The sequence below is a fragment of the Ovis aries genome, chromosome 10, assembly GCF_016772045.2.
Source record: "Ovis aries strain OAR_USU_Benz2616 breed Rambouillet chromosome 10, ARS-UI_Ramb_v3.0, whole genome shotgun sequence".
NCBI lineage: Eukaryota > Metazoa > Chordata > Mammalia > Artiodactyla > Bovidae > Ovis > Ovis aries.
The window spans coordinates 53,301,989-53,321,830 of record NC_056063.1 but is presented as its reverse complement, the minus strand read 5'-3'; the positions used below and the strand labels follow the sequence as shown (position 1 = coordinate 53,321,830).

At 41.0% G+C, this 19,842-nt stretch overlaps 1 protein-coding gene across 22 annotated transcripts in view; it reads right to left on the bottom strand.

Annotated features, from left to right (window-relative positions):
• Positions 1-19,842, bottom strand: part of SCEL (sciellin) — a 125,830-nt gene that overhangs the window by 87,739 nt on the left and 18,249 nt on the right. For 15 of the 22 annotated variants that reach the window (XM_060394152.1, XM_012184803.5, XM_042254960.2 and 12 more), the window contains 5 exons: positions 15,239-15,298; positions 9,497-9,565; positions 3,107-3,175; positions 2,468-2,506; positions 1,127-1,207 (listed from right to left, as the gene is read on the bottom strand). In XM_060394152.1, the coding sequence (XP_060250135.1) occupies positions 1,127-1,207; positions 2,468-2,506; positions 3,107-3,175; positions 9,497-9,565; positions 15,239-15,298 (318 nt within the window). The remainder of the gene's footprint in view (positions 1-1,126; positions 1,208-2,467; positions 2,507-3,106; positions 3,176-9,496; positions 9,566-15,238; positions 15,299-19,842) is intronic. The other 7 variants (XM_060394155.1, XM_060394163.1, XM_012184811.5 and 4 more) reach the window with 1 other exon arrangement.

Here is a 19,842-nt window from a genome sequence, read left to right as displayed (position 1 = left end):
TCAAGACCCTAAGATAGCACATATGAAAATAAGAGCAGATTTGTGGTTATCAGAGGCAGGGGGACTGAGGGAGATTGGAGGACAGTGGCTAAAAGGTAAAAACTTACATTTTTTTGTCCTTTAGACCAACTTATTTTATAACCATTCGAAATATCATCCAACAAAAGACAAAGATGTTATAAGTTCTAGGGTTGTAATATATGACATGATGACTACAGTTACCATGATTGTATTATACACAGGAGTTCCTATAATGGTAAAGAGTCAGATGGTAAAGAGTCTGCCTGCAATGTGGGAGACCTGGGTTCAATCCCTGGGTCAGGAAGACTCCCTGGAGAAGGAAATGGCAACCCACTCCAGTATTCTTGCCTGGAAAATCCCACGGACAGAGGAGCCTGCCAGGTTACAGTCCATGGGGTTGCAAAGAGTCAGACACGAGTGAGCGACTTCACTTTCATATCATTTCATGATACATAGAAAAGTAGTTAAGAGAGTAGATCTTAAGAGTTCTCATCCAAAGGAGAAATGTTTCTATTGACATAATGGATGTTCTGTGAGATGATGAATGTCGTGCATGCTAAGTTGCTTCAATCGTGTCCAACTCTTGGTGACCCGATGGACTGCAGCCTGCCAGGCTCCTCTGCCCATGGGATTCTCCAGACAAGATACTGGAGTGGGTTGCCATGCCCTTCTTCAGGGGATCTTCCCCACCCAGGGATCGAACCCGTGTCTCTTATGTCTCCTGCATTGGCAGGAGGGCACTTTACCACTAGCGCCACCTGGGAAGATATGATGGATGTTAATTGAACATATTGGGTGATCACCTCACCATATGTGTAAATCACACTATACACCTCAAGCTTACACAGCGATACATGTCAATTATTTCTCAATAACACTGGAGGAAAAGATAGCATTTTTGAAAAGGAGATTGGGGAGGAAAGGACTGAAGTGTGAAGACAGTAGGCACCGGATCCCCGGGAAAGGGAGCAGGGAAGGAGGAGGAAGGGCGGAGAGCAAACTCTAGATGCGGCCCGGGGGCCTTGGATGATTCGGTGCAGACGTTAATAAAGATCAGTCTGTGAGAGAACAGCAGGAAGAGGGCCTCCCAACAAGCCCATCCTACCTCTTTTTCTTCACAGGAGTAGTAGTGGAGGTGGAAGCTGGGGTGTTGGTGGCATTTGCACCGGACAAACCTCCGGGTTGCCTGTTTTGTCACAAGAACAAGCAGTGAGCACATTGCTGAAACTTCATTTTATCTCCCCTTTGAAAGGACTTACAATCTGCTCCTAATCCCACCACAAAATGTTTCACTTGAGGATGAAAGAACAACAACAGAAAAAGTTCTTCCTTAGTTTACCCATTATACACATCACCTGGCTTTCATTCAGATAATTAAAACAGAAGGAATTGAATGGAAAAGTCATTCATTATATGACATTCTGTGTCTGAAACCCAGACCAATAGATTTCGATATGCTTTGATTCCACATCAAAGGATTCCAACAAATATTTTAAAATCCTGTCTATGCTGTGACTCACAATTATATTACAATTTTTTAATTAAATACATTAGCTTGTTTAAGAAAACATTTAAAAATCACACTGTTTTAAATCTCTGTGTGTGTTAGTTGCTCAGTCGTGTCTGATTATGGAAGCCCGCTAAGCTTCTCTGTCCATGGAATCCTCCAAGCAAGACTACTGGAGTGGGTTGTCATTCCCTTCTCCAGGGGATCTTCCTGACCCAGGGATCGAACCCAGGTCTCCTGCATTGCAGGCAGGTTCTTAACTGTCTGAGCCGCTAGGGAAGCCGAATCTCTGTTTAGCATTTGTTAATACATGCAGACCCTCAAAAAACTGAAGTGACTCAGGCCTGTCTCAACTATTGGAGGGCAGTCCAGGGTGAAAATTACTTTTTTTGAAAATACAAATTTAAAAATCAACCAAGTTTTCAAAAATATATCTACTTTGCTTGTTTATAACCACCATTAGTACATTCCAGGGAAAATGCATTTTGTCTATACAGATTGTTAGCAAAGCCATGATTTCAAGACTCAGCTGAGCTGTAGATGTGATGGGTGTTTTGGGAGGCAAGTGAAATGTACAAGAAGAGAGTTGCCATAGGACTAGGAAAAAATTTTAAAGTTCTATGGGCAAAAAACTAAAAAATCTAGACTTTTAAAAAGAAAAGAAATAAAGAATGACTTAAGCTTCAGTGTTTGATTAGAGCAGAGGTTGGCAAACTTCTTGTGTTAAAGTCCACATAGAAAGTACTTTAGGTTTTGCTGACCACTTCAGTATTTCTATCAATACTATTCAACCTGTCAAAGCTGGGGGTGGGGGGCGGGGCATGGCTGTGTTACAATGAGACTTTGGCCTGAAGACAATATACCTTGATTTTTTCTTGGACATATAGGAAGAAATACACTTTATTCTTAAAACGTAAGATCATTTAGAGAAGTACATACATCTTTGTCACTTCTGGTGGTTGAAACGTGGACACATTTCTGGTAAGAAAATGAGAAGGCAAAGTTTGAGCAGCAGCAAAGAATAAATTCTTACATCAATTTGCAGTTGTCCATGAATTTAAAGTTATTACAATTAAAAGTTAATATTAGTTGTGAGAAAGAAAAAGAAAGTATCAGTAGTTGAATACATTTGAAAAGTTGATCTCATGGCTTTTCACCTTTTGTGTATTAGATTCCAGAAAAAGGTGTTTTTCTTTAGAAATTTCATCTTTTAAGCCCAGTGTTTTTCTTTGATGGGTTCAATAATTTTTGTACCATAGGAATGTAAACTTTACATTTACATGTATTTCATAATACTTCCTGTTGCCACCAGGATAATTTAAACAGACACAGAAATGGGGTAGAATGATGGCCTGAAGCAATGAATTCTCTTCATTGTGAAGCCAGGAATAAGAGTTTATTTCTCTTTAACCATGAGCAGGAGCCAAGTTTTTATGCCAGAATTATTTCTGTTTAAAAAAATACAGGATAAGGGTTTACAGAAAGATAATAAGTAGGACTGAAGAACTGTATGCAAGTAAGTAATGCTTAGAAAAATATTGTACTTGAACCTTTCCCCAAGTTAGTAGATACTGGTACCTATTGGTTAGTCGGTTATCCAGGGTATTGGCCTTATATGTTTTAGCAGCATCATTTCTGTTTGAAATCCTTTATAAAGAAATAAGACAAAAGTCTGGATCAACATTTAGGTTTTTAAACTCCTCTTAGACCTCTTTCACCCTAGAATCACTTCACAACATAACCTTTCTCTAGTGAAAACAATTGCTTTTCAGGTATCACATTTTATAAAATTTTACAATAAAAAAAACTGTTATACTCACCACAAAATCTATTTATTAGGCCATTTTGATACAGTTTGTAACTTTTAAAGTTTATGCTTTTTAGCTAGACTTTCTGACTCATTAGCATTTAATTCATTAACTATTTCCTTTTTCATTGTTGTTTAATAATTTACCCAATGACAGTACTTTCTATGTCACTAAAAGGAATCAATGGAAGACTTAAGCAATTTAAAAAAATGTTCTATGGTATCAGTTCAGTTCAGTTCAGTCATTCAGTCGTGTCTGACTCTTTGCGACCTCGTGAATCACAGCACGCCAGGCCTCCCTGTCCATCACCAACTCTCAGAGTTAGCTATGGTATAGACAATGCTATATTTTTGTCAATCTCTTTGTTTTCCTTCTGGGCACACAGGAAGACTGCATATCCCAATCTTTAGTACACGTATATTGGGATCATGTGATTGAACTCTTAAGAATATGGACAGAAATATTATTCATGACTCCCAAAACCATCACAAAACCTCTCGCATGATCCCCCATGCTCTTTCCTCCTCTTCTACTGCAGCTTTGGTGCTCATGGGTTGAAGATGGAAGAATTACAACATGGAAAGAACCTAGGTCTCTGAGTCATTTTATGGAGCAGAGATTTCCCCTAATTTTCTAGGATATCACTTTGAACTCTGCTGAGAGCAAGCAATAATCTTCTATTGGGCTAAACCATGGAGATTTGAGGCAGGGGAGAGAACTCGTCACAAGAATTGCTCTACCCTGGCAAATTTGTTTACATTGACTAACACATTGTGTTAATAGGTCCTGGGGACCATCAGAGGTTTAAAACACTCTAAACTCGGGTCTCCATAGGAGAGTAGGTCTGGGAAAGGTGTGTTTGTCTGTCTTTGGGGTCAGAAGACAAACTAGGAATCCTGTAGCCTGCATGCCAGTGGTGGGATCTCACAACTGCAACCCCTAGAAAAGCACATCAGAAAGGAAAGCTCTTCCTGAGATGTGAGGCTGCCTTCTGGATTCTGCAGGTTTGCACAAAACTGCAGCCCCATAGACTGCAGCCCACCAGGCTCCTCTGTACATGGGATTCTCCAGGCAAGAATACTGGAGTGGGTTGTCATTCCCTTCCCCACGTTGCACAAAACTAGGATGGGGAAAAATTAGGTTCTGGAAAACAAAAGGTCAGCAAGATTCTTCTGCTGATCTCATACTATGGGTCTATTATTAATATAATTTTCTCTAAACTGTTATCTTTATCATTCATGTTATTTTTAAAAAATTAGCTATGGTAGTGAGCACATAGCATCTGTTTCTTTTTTAAAGATATTTATATATTTATTTAGGCTGCAGTGGGTCTGAGTTGCAGTACACAGGATCTTTCTTGTGTTAAGCGAGATTTTTCCTTGCAGTGGGTGGGCTTAGTAGTTTCCGTGAGCAGACTTGGCTGCGACACCACATATGGGACCTTAGGTCCCTGATCACAAATCAAACCCACAGACTGCAAGGTGGATTCTTAAGCACTGGACCACCAGGGAAGTCCCACCATCCACTTTACTACAGGGCTTTATATAAACTGTTCCTGGGAAGATGGACGATAACCTCGCCTTGCTCTAAAAGAAGCTCATGATGGAAACATATGGCTTATTTTTCCCAGCTTTAAAATGATTTCAATTCCTAGATGTCATTGTGACATGTGTAATTAAAACATTTGATAAATAATTCTAATACATGAAATTCCCCAAGTCAACCCCACACAGTTTCTGTTTATGGTGCATAATGACAATACCTTGAACGCAAACTGGTAACTCTTGCATGCAAAAAGGGAGGAATACTGAATTATCCAGAGCTCCATATTCTCAACTGACTGTTCACAATCCAGGTATTAACTTGTACAGAATGAATCCACATTTAAAACTCATGATGTGGAAGAGGAAATGGCAACCCACTCCAGCATTCTTGTCTGGGAAATCCCATGGACAGAGGAGCCTGGCGGGCTACAGTCCATGGGATTACAAAGAGTCGGACACAACTTAGCAACTAAACCACCACCATCCTCAAGGTATTAATCACTTTTACATTCACTTGTTCGTTTAAAAATCCTCTAGTAGATAACAAAGCTCATCTTCCTAATGACTTGTAGGGTTTCTACAGTGATTAACAAGGTTTGAAATTAGTGTGTGTGGGGGCAATGGAATAAAACAGAATCGCTTGTTATGCTTCCTGAAGGATTGAGTGTCTGTTATATAAGAAAATATTATATGATGGTGATAATGATCTTAATTGAAATTTTTTTTAGAGATGTCATATGTAAGGGGTCTAATGCTCAGAATACCACCATCGAAATTGAAGCTCATAGAGAATGTAAAAATAGAAAGCAAATAGGTTTGAGAATATTCTGGCATAAATTATTTTTAGTTAATGAGGAATGTAAACCTTCAGTGTATCTCTTAGACACTTTAGCGCTGCTGCTCACAGAAGGTACTGGCACTTACGTTTGAGGTGCTGTCCCTCTGGTTCTAGATATCCTTTGTTAAAAGCAGGAAATAAGATGGAAAAATGTATCTGGATGGAAATGTCACTCTGTTGATTTGTAAATTATGAATGTATACTTTAAAAAAATAATTTAAAGGTGTAAACAAATGATTCGTATTTAACTTGATATAGCAGCGAAAAAAGCAAAATAATAATAATAATAATGTGAGCCATCCTGTATTTTGGCTGTTGCTTTAATAAAGGATTTGCACAGACATGCAAAAAAAAACAAAAAAAAAAAAAAAAAACAAAAACTCATGAAGATCACTCAGGTGCTCATTAGACCAAAGACTACAAGTATATTCTCTGCACTAATTGCTACTGAGCCTCTGATAAGTTTATATTTAAAGGGCTCTGCAGTAAATCATGGTGAATATCATAAACATGATGTCATGTAATCCTAAATCGTAAAACTTAAATGTTCCTTGCAAACTACTCAGACTTTAGAGCCATCTATAAGATCTTCATAGAAGATAAAAATAATCCTGGGAAATTGCTATTCTGGTACCCTGAAAATAACAATCTGTCTAAAGAAAACAGAACCTTAATTTCAAACATCTTCAAGGTTTAAATAAAGGAGGATTGTGATGTTAAAATTAAATGAAATTAATCAAAATTCTACAGTGTTTGTCTTTGTGGGCAATATAGCATGGAATAATCAAAATAGCTACCTACTACTCTGCAATCTTCTCTGCTCTTCAGAACATCACTACAAGGTAGATGTAATTATTTTCATTTTATAGATGAAGAAATAGAGTCTCAAAAAATGTGAGTAGCTTTCTCTTGGCCATACAACCAGGAAGCAGTCTGTCTCCAAAGTTTTTCCAGTAGGGCCCACTGTCATACACCTGGTTCTGTAGTCTAATTGTTGCAACATTGATGAGCAACATGTCTTTCTTCAGTTATTATTTTTCACCTCCACTATCTCTTTCACAACACTAGGGGGATAAGTCTATAAATAACATATAAATAATTGTGTATAATGTAGATAATAATTTATATAAATATAAATAATATAAATCATAATGGACAGAACCATCATCCCAATGCGCTCATCAATTTCTCATTTCTTAGGGAGATTAACTTGGTAGTTCCCTTAGAAATGAAGTTTCTATCAACTTGTGATATGAGATAGATTGTTTTAATAGGAGTCAGTCTTGGAGACAGGAACTACTTAAACAGAATCAGCAACATGATCAAAAGAACCAAAGGAAAAGTTACACTTCCACAACAGAACACTAGAGGTCTCCCTAACCGCGGTTTTTCAAAATTAGATATGAAACAATCTTCAGCATTTGAGCCATATTAAATGCTACGGTATACTATTGATTACCTATGTTTCTTTAGAACACTTCACAATTTTACCAACAGATTTATATTTTAAAAGGGAACTCTTTAAAGGTAACTCAGTACTTTTCTCATATTTATTTATTACACACAATAGTACTAAAATGGCACACACGTGCACACTCCTAATATATTTGACCATCTTCCTCCTAACATTACTTCGCGTCTTACACTTGGAGTCCCCGGCATGATGGGGTCTGACTCCTGCTACCAGGGCTTGCCTTTCTTCACCTCCTCTCTGTTCTCTCCCTCACACCTGTGCCCACACTTAGAGGGATGAATGTAGTTCACTGTTGGGGGTGAGCTGGGGATAGGACTGCCTGGGGAAGCTCATCTTCCAAATATGCACTGCTAATCCTCTGTGTAGATAAAGCAAGAAATCTCTGGCTTCATTTTCTAATTTTTAAAATGAAGGGTTTGGGCTGGTGTGGTGGTTTGGAATTTTGGCTGCTCATCAGAATCATGTCATAAACTTTAAAAGATGCCCAAGGCCCCCTCAGACTAATTAGATTAGGATTTACGGAATAAGAGCTGTTGGAACCAAATTATCAGTGCAGTCGAAAAGCTCTCTAGGTGATTTGGGCTTCCCTGGTGGCTCAGATGGTAAAGAATCTGCCTGCATTGCTGGAGACCTGGGTTCAGTTCCTGGGTTGGAAAGATACCGTGGAGAAAGGAATGGCTACCTACTCCAATATTCTTGCCTAGAGAACCCCATGGACAGAGGAGCCTGGTAGTAAAGAGACAAGACTGAGAGACTGACATCTTCACTTTCTACGTGATTCAAATCTGCTGCTGAGGTTGAGAATGACTAACTGGCTTGACTGTGAGGTCTGGTCTAGTTCACTGCTAATGTTCTAAGGTTCCATCTTGACTGGCCGGATATAAACACTCAGACACAAACATTCAGCCTGTAAAGGCTTAGGTCTCCCGTATTTACCTTTCTTGAGATAAATTACCTCACTTGTAAATTCATCCCTAAGGGTTTCCTGCTTCAATTAACAGAGTTCTAGGACAGCCCGCAAGGCCAGGATGAACAGACAGAAGCACTGTGACTCCCCTCTCACTCAGGGCTGTGGAGATGCGATCCTGGATAGACACTTTCACAAACTTAATTCTTGTCAAGGTTGTTAATTCCAAGAGAGATGTCACCCCCTTAGTTCGCTATTAGGGAGATTGACTTAAAAGCCTATAAAGAGTGCAGAAGCGCATGCATTTGCTGTTTTAACTGACGTTGGCCTGGTCTGAACATGGAATCTATTAGATGCCATCAGTTTCAGCGTATGTGCTGCAAGGGCAGCAGGTTGCACGTTTGTTTCCAAAGACAGCACATCTTTAGCTTATGGGGTGTGGCTTCAACTCTTGATGGCCTCGGGCATTCACCGTGTCTAGACTCCGAATGAAGATATGAACTTTGTTCTTTATGCTTAATAAACACTTCTGTACTCAGCTGCTAAGTTGTGTCTGACTCCATGCGACCCCATAGACTGTAGCCCACCAGTCTCATGTCCCCAGAATTCTCTAGGCAAGAATGCTGGCGTGGGTTGCCATGACCTCCTGCAGGTGATCTTCCCCACCGGGCATTGCACCCAAGTCTCCTGCGTCTCCTATATTGGCAGGCAGATTCTTTACCACTGAGCCACCTGGGAAGCACCTCTACCAGATATAAAATTTAAACGTGGCCTGTAGCATTTACGCTTCAACCTGAATAGATATTCCTTGGTTTTCTGTTTATGAGCCCTTCCTTTCCTTCCATCTAGGAGTGAGCCAACAACAGGCACAACACAAAGACTCATGTATAGCCATGTGGTGACTCCATGGCCGAAAGAGCAGTTTTACTTTCTAGAGTAAAGAGCCAATGTCTTTATCCTAGAGTGAATCAAATTACTGTGTTATTAAAATATATAGTCTCTCCATAAGACAGTTAAAATGAAAACTGCTGTTTCTCTGCCTCCGGAATGGAAAAACAGAAGTTAGAACAAGAATTGGTGACTCGCACTCAAAGAAACTATATTCTCCTTTTAAAATTAAGCAGATAACACGCAGCGCCCATCCCATCTATACTCAAACCAGTTCCTTTAGAATTTTTCCTTTTGATGTACTATTAGCAAGATTTTAGGAAAATAGCATAGCAAGTCAAGATTTTGTGAGTTTTGAAGAAGATAATTCCATCTTTATAGCCCTCTGTTCCTGGGGATAAAATATAGTTTGAAGCTCACTTTGGTAAACATTTAGCTGCCTCATGCCTTATAAGAAATGGGATTTAACATATCTTATACATTCCACTTGCTGGTTCAAAACACCTTACCTGTCCAAAGTGTCATCAGATCTGTACCGACTGATTGTGGCCTTTGGCTCTTCCCTCTCATTTGTTTTCCTGTAGCAAAAAATAATTATAGGAAGATCAAATAAATTATAAAAAGTAGTTTATACAACTTCCACAGATTTAGTAAAGTCTTGGCCTATTGGGGTAGGAGATATATATGTTACCAAGAAAAGACATATTTGGAGTACCAAAATTGTCCCAGGCTTTGACCTGACTAGGATAAACTAGCAAACCCAATTCCCCATGCTAATAAAAGAATTCTTCTTTAGGTCCAATTAATCTAATTACAATGTAACATATTCAAATTGAGGATAAGGATATGTGAAACAAGCAACATAACATGCAAAAGCATTAATTACTAATATGTACCGCTTTCAGTGTTGTTGTTGATTTTTATGTGATAGGAACTCAGTCCCTTATCATCAGCTCTGTTGTGTTTACAGTTTCATCAGAGCCTTATGCCAGCACAATGGCTATATACAAATCAGTCTATTAGGAGTTCAGCACCGTGGACAGGGTTGAAAGCAGAGGCCTTGCTGGAAGAAAGAGGGAGCAAGAGAGAAGAGAGAGAAACAGGAAACAGGAAGAAAATGAACAGAGGAAAGTGGTAGAAGAGAGAAAGGATGGAGGGGAAGAAGAGAAGAGAGGGGAGCCTGGGAGAAGTAGGGGAGGAGAGACAGTGGCAGAGAGCTGAGACAGATAATTTGAAAAAGAGGGAGCAGAGAGAAGACAAGAAAGTTAGAGAAGGAACCATGATCATCAAAGCACTGGGGATAGCTTGATCAGACTGATCATTCAGCAAGAAAAGCCTATTCAATGTCTTAACCCTGTGATACAGGGAAAGTAAGCTCTTTGGAGAATTCTACCATGATTGACTGTATTTGCATTTCAAAGCATCATTTGAAGCTAACAGATCAAAGGTACTGAATCAGAAAATGTACCAAAACAGTATACTATTTAAGATGCAATTTTTAACTTGATGTAGTGTATCTTTATTAAGCAAATATTTGCAGGTATAAACCATATACTGTATTGATGACAGTATATCATCAGCAGTATATCATCAGCTGAGGAATGAGTTACGAATTAACTATAGACCCTGCACACACAGAGCTAGAGGGAGAAGTAAGACATGTATGTCCAAGCATAGAAAGTGGTCAGTATCAGAAAAGAGGTTCAGGTCAAGTACAAGGAAGTTTGAAGCTGGGAAAGCTTGTTTGGAGACGTGGGGATCAGAGAAGTCTTCCTGGATGAGATACAAGTTGAGCTGGGACTTGAAGGATAAACCGACATGAATGAACAAAGATAGAGGCAATAGTGTTTGTTAAGGAAAGAATAATGTTTATAAAAAAGTAACTAATGCAATCTCTTGTGTTTTTAAGGAAACTCAGAGTGAGGTTATGGTGAGACTCATTAGCAGGTATAATGCATGGGTGCAGATGGAACTGACCCCCATCCAGGAAATAGCTCCTCATAGACGCCATTGCTTTGTCTCATTAGCTGCTTCATTCTTTCAGGTACTTATCACCACAGAACATAGCATACTGTGTTCATTTACATTCAATCTCTCCCTCCTCTACCTTTAACCAGGAAGCTTCCCTGATAGCTCAGTCGGTAAAGAATCCGCCTGCAATGCAGGAGACCCTGGTTCGATTCCTGGGTTAGGAAGATCCACTGGAGAAGGAATAGGCTACCCACTCCAGTATTCTTGGATTTCTCTGGTGGCTCAGCTTGTAAAGAATCCACCTGCAATGCGGGAGACCTGGGTTCGATCCCTGGGTTTGGAAGACCCCCTGGAGAATGGAAAGGCTACCCACTCCAGTATTCTGGTCTGGAGAATTCCAGGGACTGTATAGTCCATGGGGTCACAAAGAGTTGGACATGACTGAGTGACTTTCACTTGAATTACTTGAAGTTCTATGGAAGCAAGGGTGTCGTTTTGTTCCCAGACTGCAAAATATTGTCTTGCTCCGAAGGGCATCTCCACTGGTACTCTTTGTTGTGCTTTCTGTCTCCTTTGACATGTGTTAATGATCTTGCAGAGAAAGGACATAGTAAAATGTCCTGTTGTTTATGCATCCTATGAAGCTTGTCTTCTAGCATGACGAGACAATTATTTATTTTCCTTTATTTTCAGTCTCTGCTCACGTGGAACCCTTGGGCATGTTATCACTTCTGCTGGAAGTGCCTCTTTCCTGGCCCCTTGCTCACCAGCTACCCTTTCCTACTTGGAAACAGCTTCCATCCTTCAAGCAGCAACACCAATGAGCACTTCCTCAGGGCGGGCTTCCACTCTTACAGTCAGAGTTACCCTCTGCTTCTTCCCATAGCATGGCCCACACTTCTACAAGCACTTTGCATGGTAAATCTGAGTATTTGTGTCTATGGATCCACCTTTTTCCATGAAATGTGAGAGCACCTTAAGATCACAGCTGGCATCTAATGAATCTTCGTATTCCCAGCACCTGGCACAGTGTCAGCACACAGTAGGTGCTCCAAAATGGTGTTGGGTGAACACCAAAGTGGACACAGCCTCTGCAGAAGGATGGAAAAGTATCACACGGATGTCTGTTTGTGCAAATGCAAGGAGAAAAGTAACCTACACTACCTTTTATAAAGATGTCATTTGAGATACTTGCCAAGGAGTCCAGGGGGAAATGTCTCAGGCGTATAGATTTTTATTTGTGAAGATAAAACAGCTCAATGTGCTGCTTTAGCCAGAATGCTGTCCAGCAACATGAAGGGTTCAGGTAACTGATATAATTTTAAATATATAAAATTACCATAGAAGGCATTACAATTACATTATCTTGAAACATGGCTTCCCTGGTAGCTCAGATGGTAAAAAATCCGCCTGTAATGTGGGAGACCTGGGTTTGATCCCTGGGTTGGGAAGATCCCCTGGAGGAGGGCATGGCAACCCACTCCAGTATTCTTGCCTGGAGAATCCCATGGACCGAGGAGCCTGGTGGGCTACCGTCCATGGTCACAAAGAGTCAGACATGACTGAGCAACTAAGCACACACACATATCTTGAAACATTAAGAACACGAATCTTAGTTTTCCTGGTCATGCTTCACAACAACTATGTTCTTTAATAGTTCCAGACAAAGGCAAATACAATGGAGGGTGTGTTTTCCACTGGTGCCTGGATTCAAGTTATCAGGTTCCCCTTGTTTGGTAAGAGAGGGCCAACAGAGAACAAGAACATAAGCTTCAAAACCATGAAGACCCAGGACAAGCCACAGGACAGTCAGCTAAATCACAGAACAGTCAAACAGAAGAACTAAGGCTGGGAACCCAAAAACCAATGGGATACGTCATGTAGAGGGGGGTGAACCCAGGACCCTTCAGTTCAGTTCAGCTCAGTCACTCAGTCATGTCCGACTCTTTGCGACCCCATGAATTGCAGCATGCCAGGCCTCCCTGTCCATCACCAACTCCCGGATTCCACTCAAACTCACATCCATGGAGTTGGTGATGCCATCTAACCATCTCATCCTCTGTCATCCCCTTCTCCTCCTGCCCCCAAATCCCTCCCAGCATCAGGGTCTTTTCCAATGAGTCAACTTTTCGCATGAGGTGGCCAAAGTATTGAAGTTTCAGCTTCAGCATCAGTCCTTCCAATGAACACCCAGGACTGATCTCCTTTAAGATGGACTGGTTGGATCTCCTTGCAGTCCAAGGGACTCTCAAGAGTCCTCTCCAATACCACAGTTCAAAAGCATCAATTCTTCGGTGCTCAGCCTTCTTCACAGTCCAACTTTCACATCCATACATGACCACTGGAAAACCATAGCCTTGACTAGATGGACGTTTGTTGGCAAAATAATGTCTCTGCTTTTTAATATGTTATCTAGGTTAGTCATAACTTTCCTTCCAAGGAGTAAGCATCTTAATTTCATGGCTGCAATAACCATTTGCAGTGATTTTGGAGCCCCCCAAAATAAAGTCTGACACTGTTTCCACTGTTTCCCCATCTATTTGCCATGAAGTGATGGGACCAGATGCCATGATCTTTGTTTTCTGAATGTTGAGCTTTAAGCCAACCTTTTCACTCTCCTCTTTCACTTTCATCAAGGGGCTTTTTAGTTCCTTAGAACACGTCAAAATTCTGAATACTTTTTAAATGGTTTAGAAAAATTCACATATAAAAACTCCAAAATAGATATATTCAAAGTGTCCACTTAACTTTTTTTAAATTTTTATTTGGGTATAGTTACTTCAGGGCTTCCCAGGTGGTTCAGTAGTAAAGAATCCACTTGCCAATGTAGGTGACATGGGTTTGGTCCCTGGGGGTCAGGAAGATCCGCTGAAGAATGAAATAGCAACTCAGTCCAGAGAATCTCATGGACAGAAGAGCTTGGTGGACTACAGTCGATGGGGGTCACAAAAGAGTTGTGTCCAACTTAGCAACTAAACAACAACTGTTACTTTACAATGTCTGCTTATCTCTTTAGAACCCCACCATGAAAAACAATCATAGTCCTTCACTAAGTATGTCTTGGTGGTAGACGCTGCCCATGGAACTGGATAAAACTTTAGTCTGAGAAATAACTAGGTTCTTCTGCTGGGTGTGGCTGTTTGTTTGTGTGTTAGTGTCAATGTGCTTTAGTAAGAATATTGTCTATTCATTTTATCAATCTTAGAATATTTACATCATTGTGACTATGAGTTTTGCTTAAATTTTCCTACTAATTTGATTTGTCTGGCCACTGGCCACTGAGTATCATTTAGCGATTTTCCACATGCCTAGGAGTTTCTGAAAAGAAATGTTGTTTTCAGTCGTTAAATCGTGTCCAATTCTTTGAGACCCTATAGACTGCAACACACTGGGCTTCTCTGTCCTTCACTGTCTCCTGAAGTTTGCTCAAACTTATGTCCATTGAGTCGGTGATGCCATCCAACCAACTCATCCTCTATTGCCTCCTTCTCTTCCTGCCCTCAATCTTTCCCAGCATCAGGTATTTTTTCCCTTGAGTCAGTTCTTCGTATCAGGTGGCCAAAGTATTGGAGTTTCAGCTTCAGCATCAGTCCTTCCAATGAATATTCAGGGTTGGTTTCCTTTAGGATTGACTGGATTGGTCTCCTTGCTGTCAAGGGATTCTCAAGGGTCTTCTCCAACACCACAATTCAAAAGCATCGATTCTTCGGTGCTCAGCCTTCTTTATGGTCCAACTCTCAAATCCATGCATGACTACTGGAAAATTACAGCTTTTCCTCTATGGACCTAGTTGGCAAAGTGATGTCTCTACTTTTTAATATACTGTGTAGGTTTGTCACAGCTTTCCTTCCAAGTAGCAAGTGTCTTTTAATTTCATGGCTGCAGTCACCGTCCGCAGAAAAGAAATGTACTGTCCCATAAAGCAAGTGAACTCAGCTGTTATTTCTCTTTTAGGGTTCCTTTCTCTAAGGCTTGGAAATATCTTATCTCATCATGTTTTTGTGGGAGCCTTTGCTCTTTCCCGTCAGGAAGGCCACCGTGGTAGGGTGAGCAGTGGATTGATGATTCTATACCTTCAAACTGTATTTGGGGAGCAGAAAGCTGGAGAAGCATAGTTTGCTTTGTGAAAATCCCTAATGTTGTCAGATTCTCCTTCACGTGCCCAGAACATCAGGGAAAGCCTGTGGCTAGGCACCAATATTCAGCCTTGAACAAGTCTACTCTCAAAAACAACTGTCTTTGTGTTTCTGCTAATGATGTAACTTGTCTGAAACACCTACCTGTCCAAGGCATCGTGGGAATTATGTCTGTGGAGCACCGCCCTACCGTAATTTTCATCTCTGCAGAGAAAGAACAAAATTAAGTCACATGAAAAGTTATCACAGTCTTTAGTAGGCATTAAATAAGGCAGGCAGGAAAGAGCTCGCAATGCTTGGCAAAGTTAATTCAACCAGTCACCACTTGAAAGAACACGGTGAAAAGAAACAAGTTTGGGAGTACAAACGACCATTATTCTGATTTATCCCATGAGATTTCCAGGTGATTCCACAACAGAATGGGTGTTTGCTTTTTGGTTTTGGTTTCTTTCATCAGAGTGTGGGAATGCTCAGCCAACTACTTTGTATATATTAGAAGCATGCTTTTCTGCAGGAAGGCAAACTTTTTTTTCAAACATGTTTTAAATTTAATTAAGCCTGTTATGTCTGAAATTTTTCCCGTTGATGACCTTGATAGTTTTCCTTGACAAAGTGTAGGAAAATACATACCAGTATTTGTGGTTAAGAAGGTTGATTGTTCACAGATTAAGCCTATTTTTGACCCATGAGATTATATGGTGTGCTCTGTTTGGTCCTTACAATACCCTATAAATTAGGCAAGGGAGACACTCATATCCAATTCACAGATGAGAAAATTGCTCAAGAAGTCTGTGGCTTTCCTAAAGCTAAAAGATTAGCAAGTGGCAAGGGTAGGTTTAGGTCCCAGATCTCTATATTCCAAACTTTTGCTTTTCCTGCTGGTCAATCATGCAATAGGACTTCATACATAAAATCCTAAAATTAAATATTTCTTATTTTGTACAGTGGACCTGAAAATACAGGCAATGTTGTGTGTGTACGTGCTAGGTTGCCTCAGTCATGTCTGACTCTTTGCAACCCTACAGACTGTAGCCTGCCAGGTTTCTCTCTCCATGGGATTCTCCAGGAAAGAATACTGGAATGGGTTGCCATGCCATCTTCCAAGGGACTGTAGCCAGCCAGGTTCTTCTGTTCATGGGATTCTCCAGGCAAGAATACTGGAGTGGGTTGCCATGCCCTCATCCAGGGGATCTTCTAAACCCAGGGACTGAACCTGCATCTCTTATATCTCCAGCATTGGCAGGCAGGTTCTTTACCACCTGGGAAGCCCACAGGCAATGTTAGGAAATGTCAAAACATGTAGTAAAGACTTTGGTCTTGAGCCAAGGCAGAGAGTAAGTATCTGAACCTTTCAATGTGAACCCAGTCAAACCTGAAATATCACATTTCTCCTGGTTCTGCTCCACTAATGTTACTCAACACTCTGGAACCACTGACAATAAAGCTATAAAAGAACTACAGTAGATAATTAAAAAGAAAGACGAACAGTGAAACTGAAACAATTCCAGCAAATATACACCCTCAGAGATCCCAAGAAAACCCTCCAGATTCCCGGTATCCCCTCCCTACACTTGGGGGAGAGCAGCAGACGACAGACGCAGTTTTTGCCTAAAGAAAAATTCTAACGAAGGGCCCAGCACTGGGCCAGCGAGTGTGGGGGAGGCATCAGAGCCAATTCCCCCTTCACTGAGAAGCTGTCACATCGTCCAAGCTTCCCTAGGCCTTTTTAAGGAAGTGTGTCTGGCATAAAACCATCACTCCTACCGACTGTAAACTGTCTTAGACATCTCTATCTCCCCACATCTGTGCAAATACTTGCAGCGCCAAATTTACCTTTGATCTCCCTCTGTCACTTTGGAAAAATAGAAATGTCATAATAGGTTTCAAGAGAAGCAGTAAGTGTTGCTTTATAGAAGGAAATGACTGTAGTCCAAGGGTGTTAACTCCAAAACTTAGTGTGTGGAACTGATTGTTGTCTAAGAGTGTTATCTCCAAAACTTAGTCTATCTCCAAATACCCCTATGGTTCCTTAAAATAGTAGAATTTAACAACAGAATTTAAGAGACATTTTTGTTCACCAATTACAAGTATGCTCCTCAAACAACCACTCATGGATAGTTTAGTAGAAAGCTTGGAGTAAGTATCCTGTAATGCAGCGCTTCCCATCTTCAGTGCTCTTGACATTATGGGTTTGCTCATTATTTGTTGTGAGGAGTGTCCTGCGCATTGTATTAATAGGTTGTTTAGTGGCATTCCTAGTCTCTACTGACTAGATGCCAGGAGTACCCCACCCCTAGTTTTAACATCTATTAATGTCTCCTGACCTTGTCAAACATCCCCTCGAAGCAAAATTGTCCCTGACTGAGAACCACTGGTGTAACAGAAAGACAATGGGTCATGTTGCTCTCAGCTCTACCATGTAATAGCTGTGTGCTCTTGGACAAGTTACCTAACTTCTCTGAGCCTCAGACTCCTCTTCTGTAAAATGAGAATGTAATACCTACCTTGTATGATCTCTTCAAGAAAATTAGACATACCAAGGGAACATTTCATGCAAAGATGGGCTCAATAAAGAACAGAAATGGTATGGACCTGTCAGAAGCAGAAGATATTAAGAAGAGGTGGCAAGAATAACACAGAAGAACTGTACAAAAAAGATCTTCACCACCCAGATAATCACGATGGTGTGATCACTCACCTAGAGCCAGACATCCTGGAATGTGAAGTCAAGTGGGCCTTTTAAAAGCGTCACTACGAACAAAGCTAGTGGAGGTGATGGAATTCCAGTTGAGCTCTTTCAAATCCTGAAAGATGATGCTGTGAAAGTGGTGCACTCAATATGCCAGCAAATTTGGAAAACTCAGCAGTGGCCACAGGACTGGAAAAGGTCAGTTTTCATTCTAATCCCAAAGAAAGGCAATGCCAAAGAATGCTCAAACTACTGCACAATTGCACTCATATCACATGCTAGCAAAGTAATGCTCAAAATTCTCCAAGCCAGGCTTCAGCAGTATGTGAACCATGAACTTCCAGATGTTCAAGCTGGATTTAGAAAACACAGAGGAACCAGAGATCAAATTGCCAACATCTGCTGGATCATCGAAAAAGCAAGAGAGTTCCAGAAAAATATCTATTTCTGCTTTATTGACTACGGCAAAGACTTTGACTGTGTAAATCACAAGACATTGTGGAAAATTCTGAAAGAGATGGGGATACCAGACCAGCTGACCTGCCTCTTGAGAAACCTGAATGCAGGTCAGGAAGCAACAGTTAGAACTGGACATGGAACAACAGACTGGTTCCAAATAGGAAAAGGAGTACATCAAGACTGTATATTGTCACCCTGCATATTTAACTTATATGCAGAGTACATCATGAGAAACGCTGGGCTGGAAGAAGCACAAGCTGGAATCAAGATTGCCAGGAGAAATATCAACAACCTCAGGCATGCAGATGACACCACCCTTATGGCAGAAAGTGAAGAGGAACTAAAAAGCCTCTCGATGAAAGTGAAAGAGGAGAGTGAAAAAGTTGGCTTAAAGCTCAACATTCAGAAAACTAAGATCATGGCATCTGGGCCCATCACTTCATGGCAAATAGATGGGAAAACAGTGGAAACAGTGTCAGACTTTATTTTTGGGGCTCCAAAATCATTGCAGATGGTGATTGCAGCCATGAAATTAAAAGACACTTACTCCTTGGAAGGAAAGTTGTGACTAACCTAGATAGCATATTCAAAAGTAGAAATATTACTTTGTGAACAAAGATCGATCTAGTCAAGGCTATAGTTTTTCCAGTGATCATGTATGGATGTGAGAGTTGGACTGTGAAGAAGGCTGAGCGCCGAAGAATTGATGCTTTTGAACTGTGGTGTTGGAGAAGACTCTTGAGAGTCCCTTGGACTGCAAGGAGATCCAACCAGTCCATCCTAAAGGAGATCAGTCCTGAATATTCATTGGAAGGACTGATGCTGAAGCTGAAACTCCAGTACTTTGGCCACCTCATGCGAAGAGTTGACTCTTTGGAAAAGATCCTGATGCTGGGAGGAATTGAGGGCAAGAGAAGAAGGGGATGACAGAGGATGAGATGGCTGGATGGCATCACTGACTCGATGGACATGAGTTTGAGTGAACTCTGGGAGCTGGTGATGGACAGGGAGGCCTGGCGTGCTGCAGTTCATGGGGTTGCAAAGAGTCGGACACAACTGAGAGACTGAACTGAACTGAACTGATGATAGTTGTGAGATTTAGTGAAGCTTTATATGTAAAGTATCTAGCATCTAGCTTGACATGTAAGAGGGAATCAAGGAACATATGCATATGCGTGTATCTATATATGTAGATACACACATATGTACATACATGGGCTTCCCAGGTAGCTCAGCTGGTAAAGAATCTGTCTGCAATGCAGGAGACCCCAGTTCAATCCTGGGTCAGGAAGTTCCCCTGGAGAAGAGCTAGGCTACCCACTCTAGTATTCTTGGGCTTCCCTGGTGATGCAGACAGTAAAGAATCTGCCTGCAATGCGAGAGACCTGGGTTCAATCCCTGGGTTGGGAAGATCCCTTGTAGGAGGGCATAGCAAGCCTCTCCAGTATTCTTGCCTGGCAAGTCCCCATGGACAGAGGAGCCTGGCAGGTTACAGTCCATGGAGTCGAAGAATCGGACACAACTGAGTGACTAAGGACACACACACGTATGTGTGTGTATGCTGCTGCTGCTGCTGCTAAGCCACTTCAGTCATGTCCGA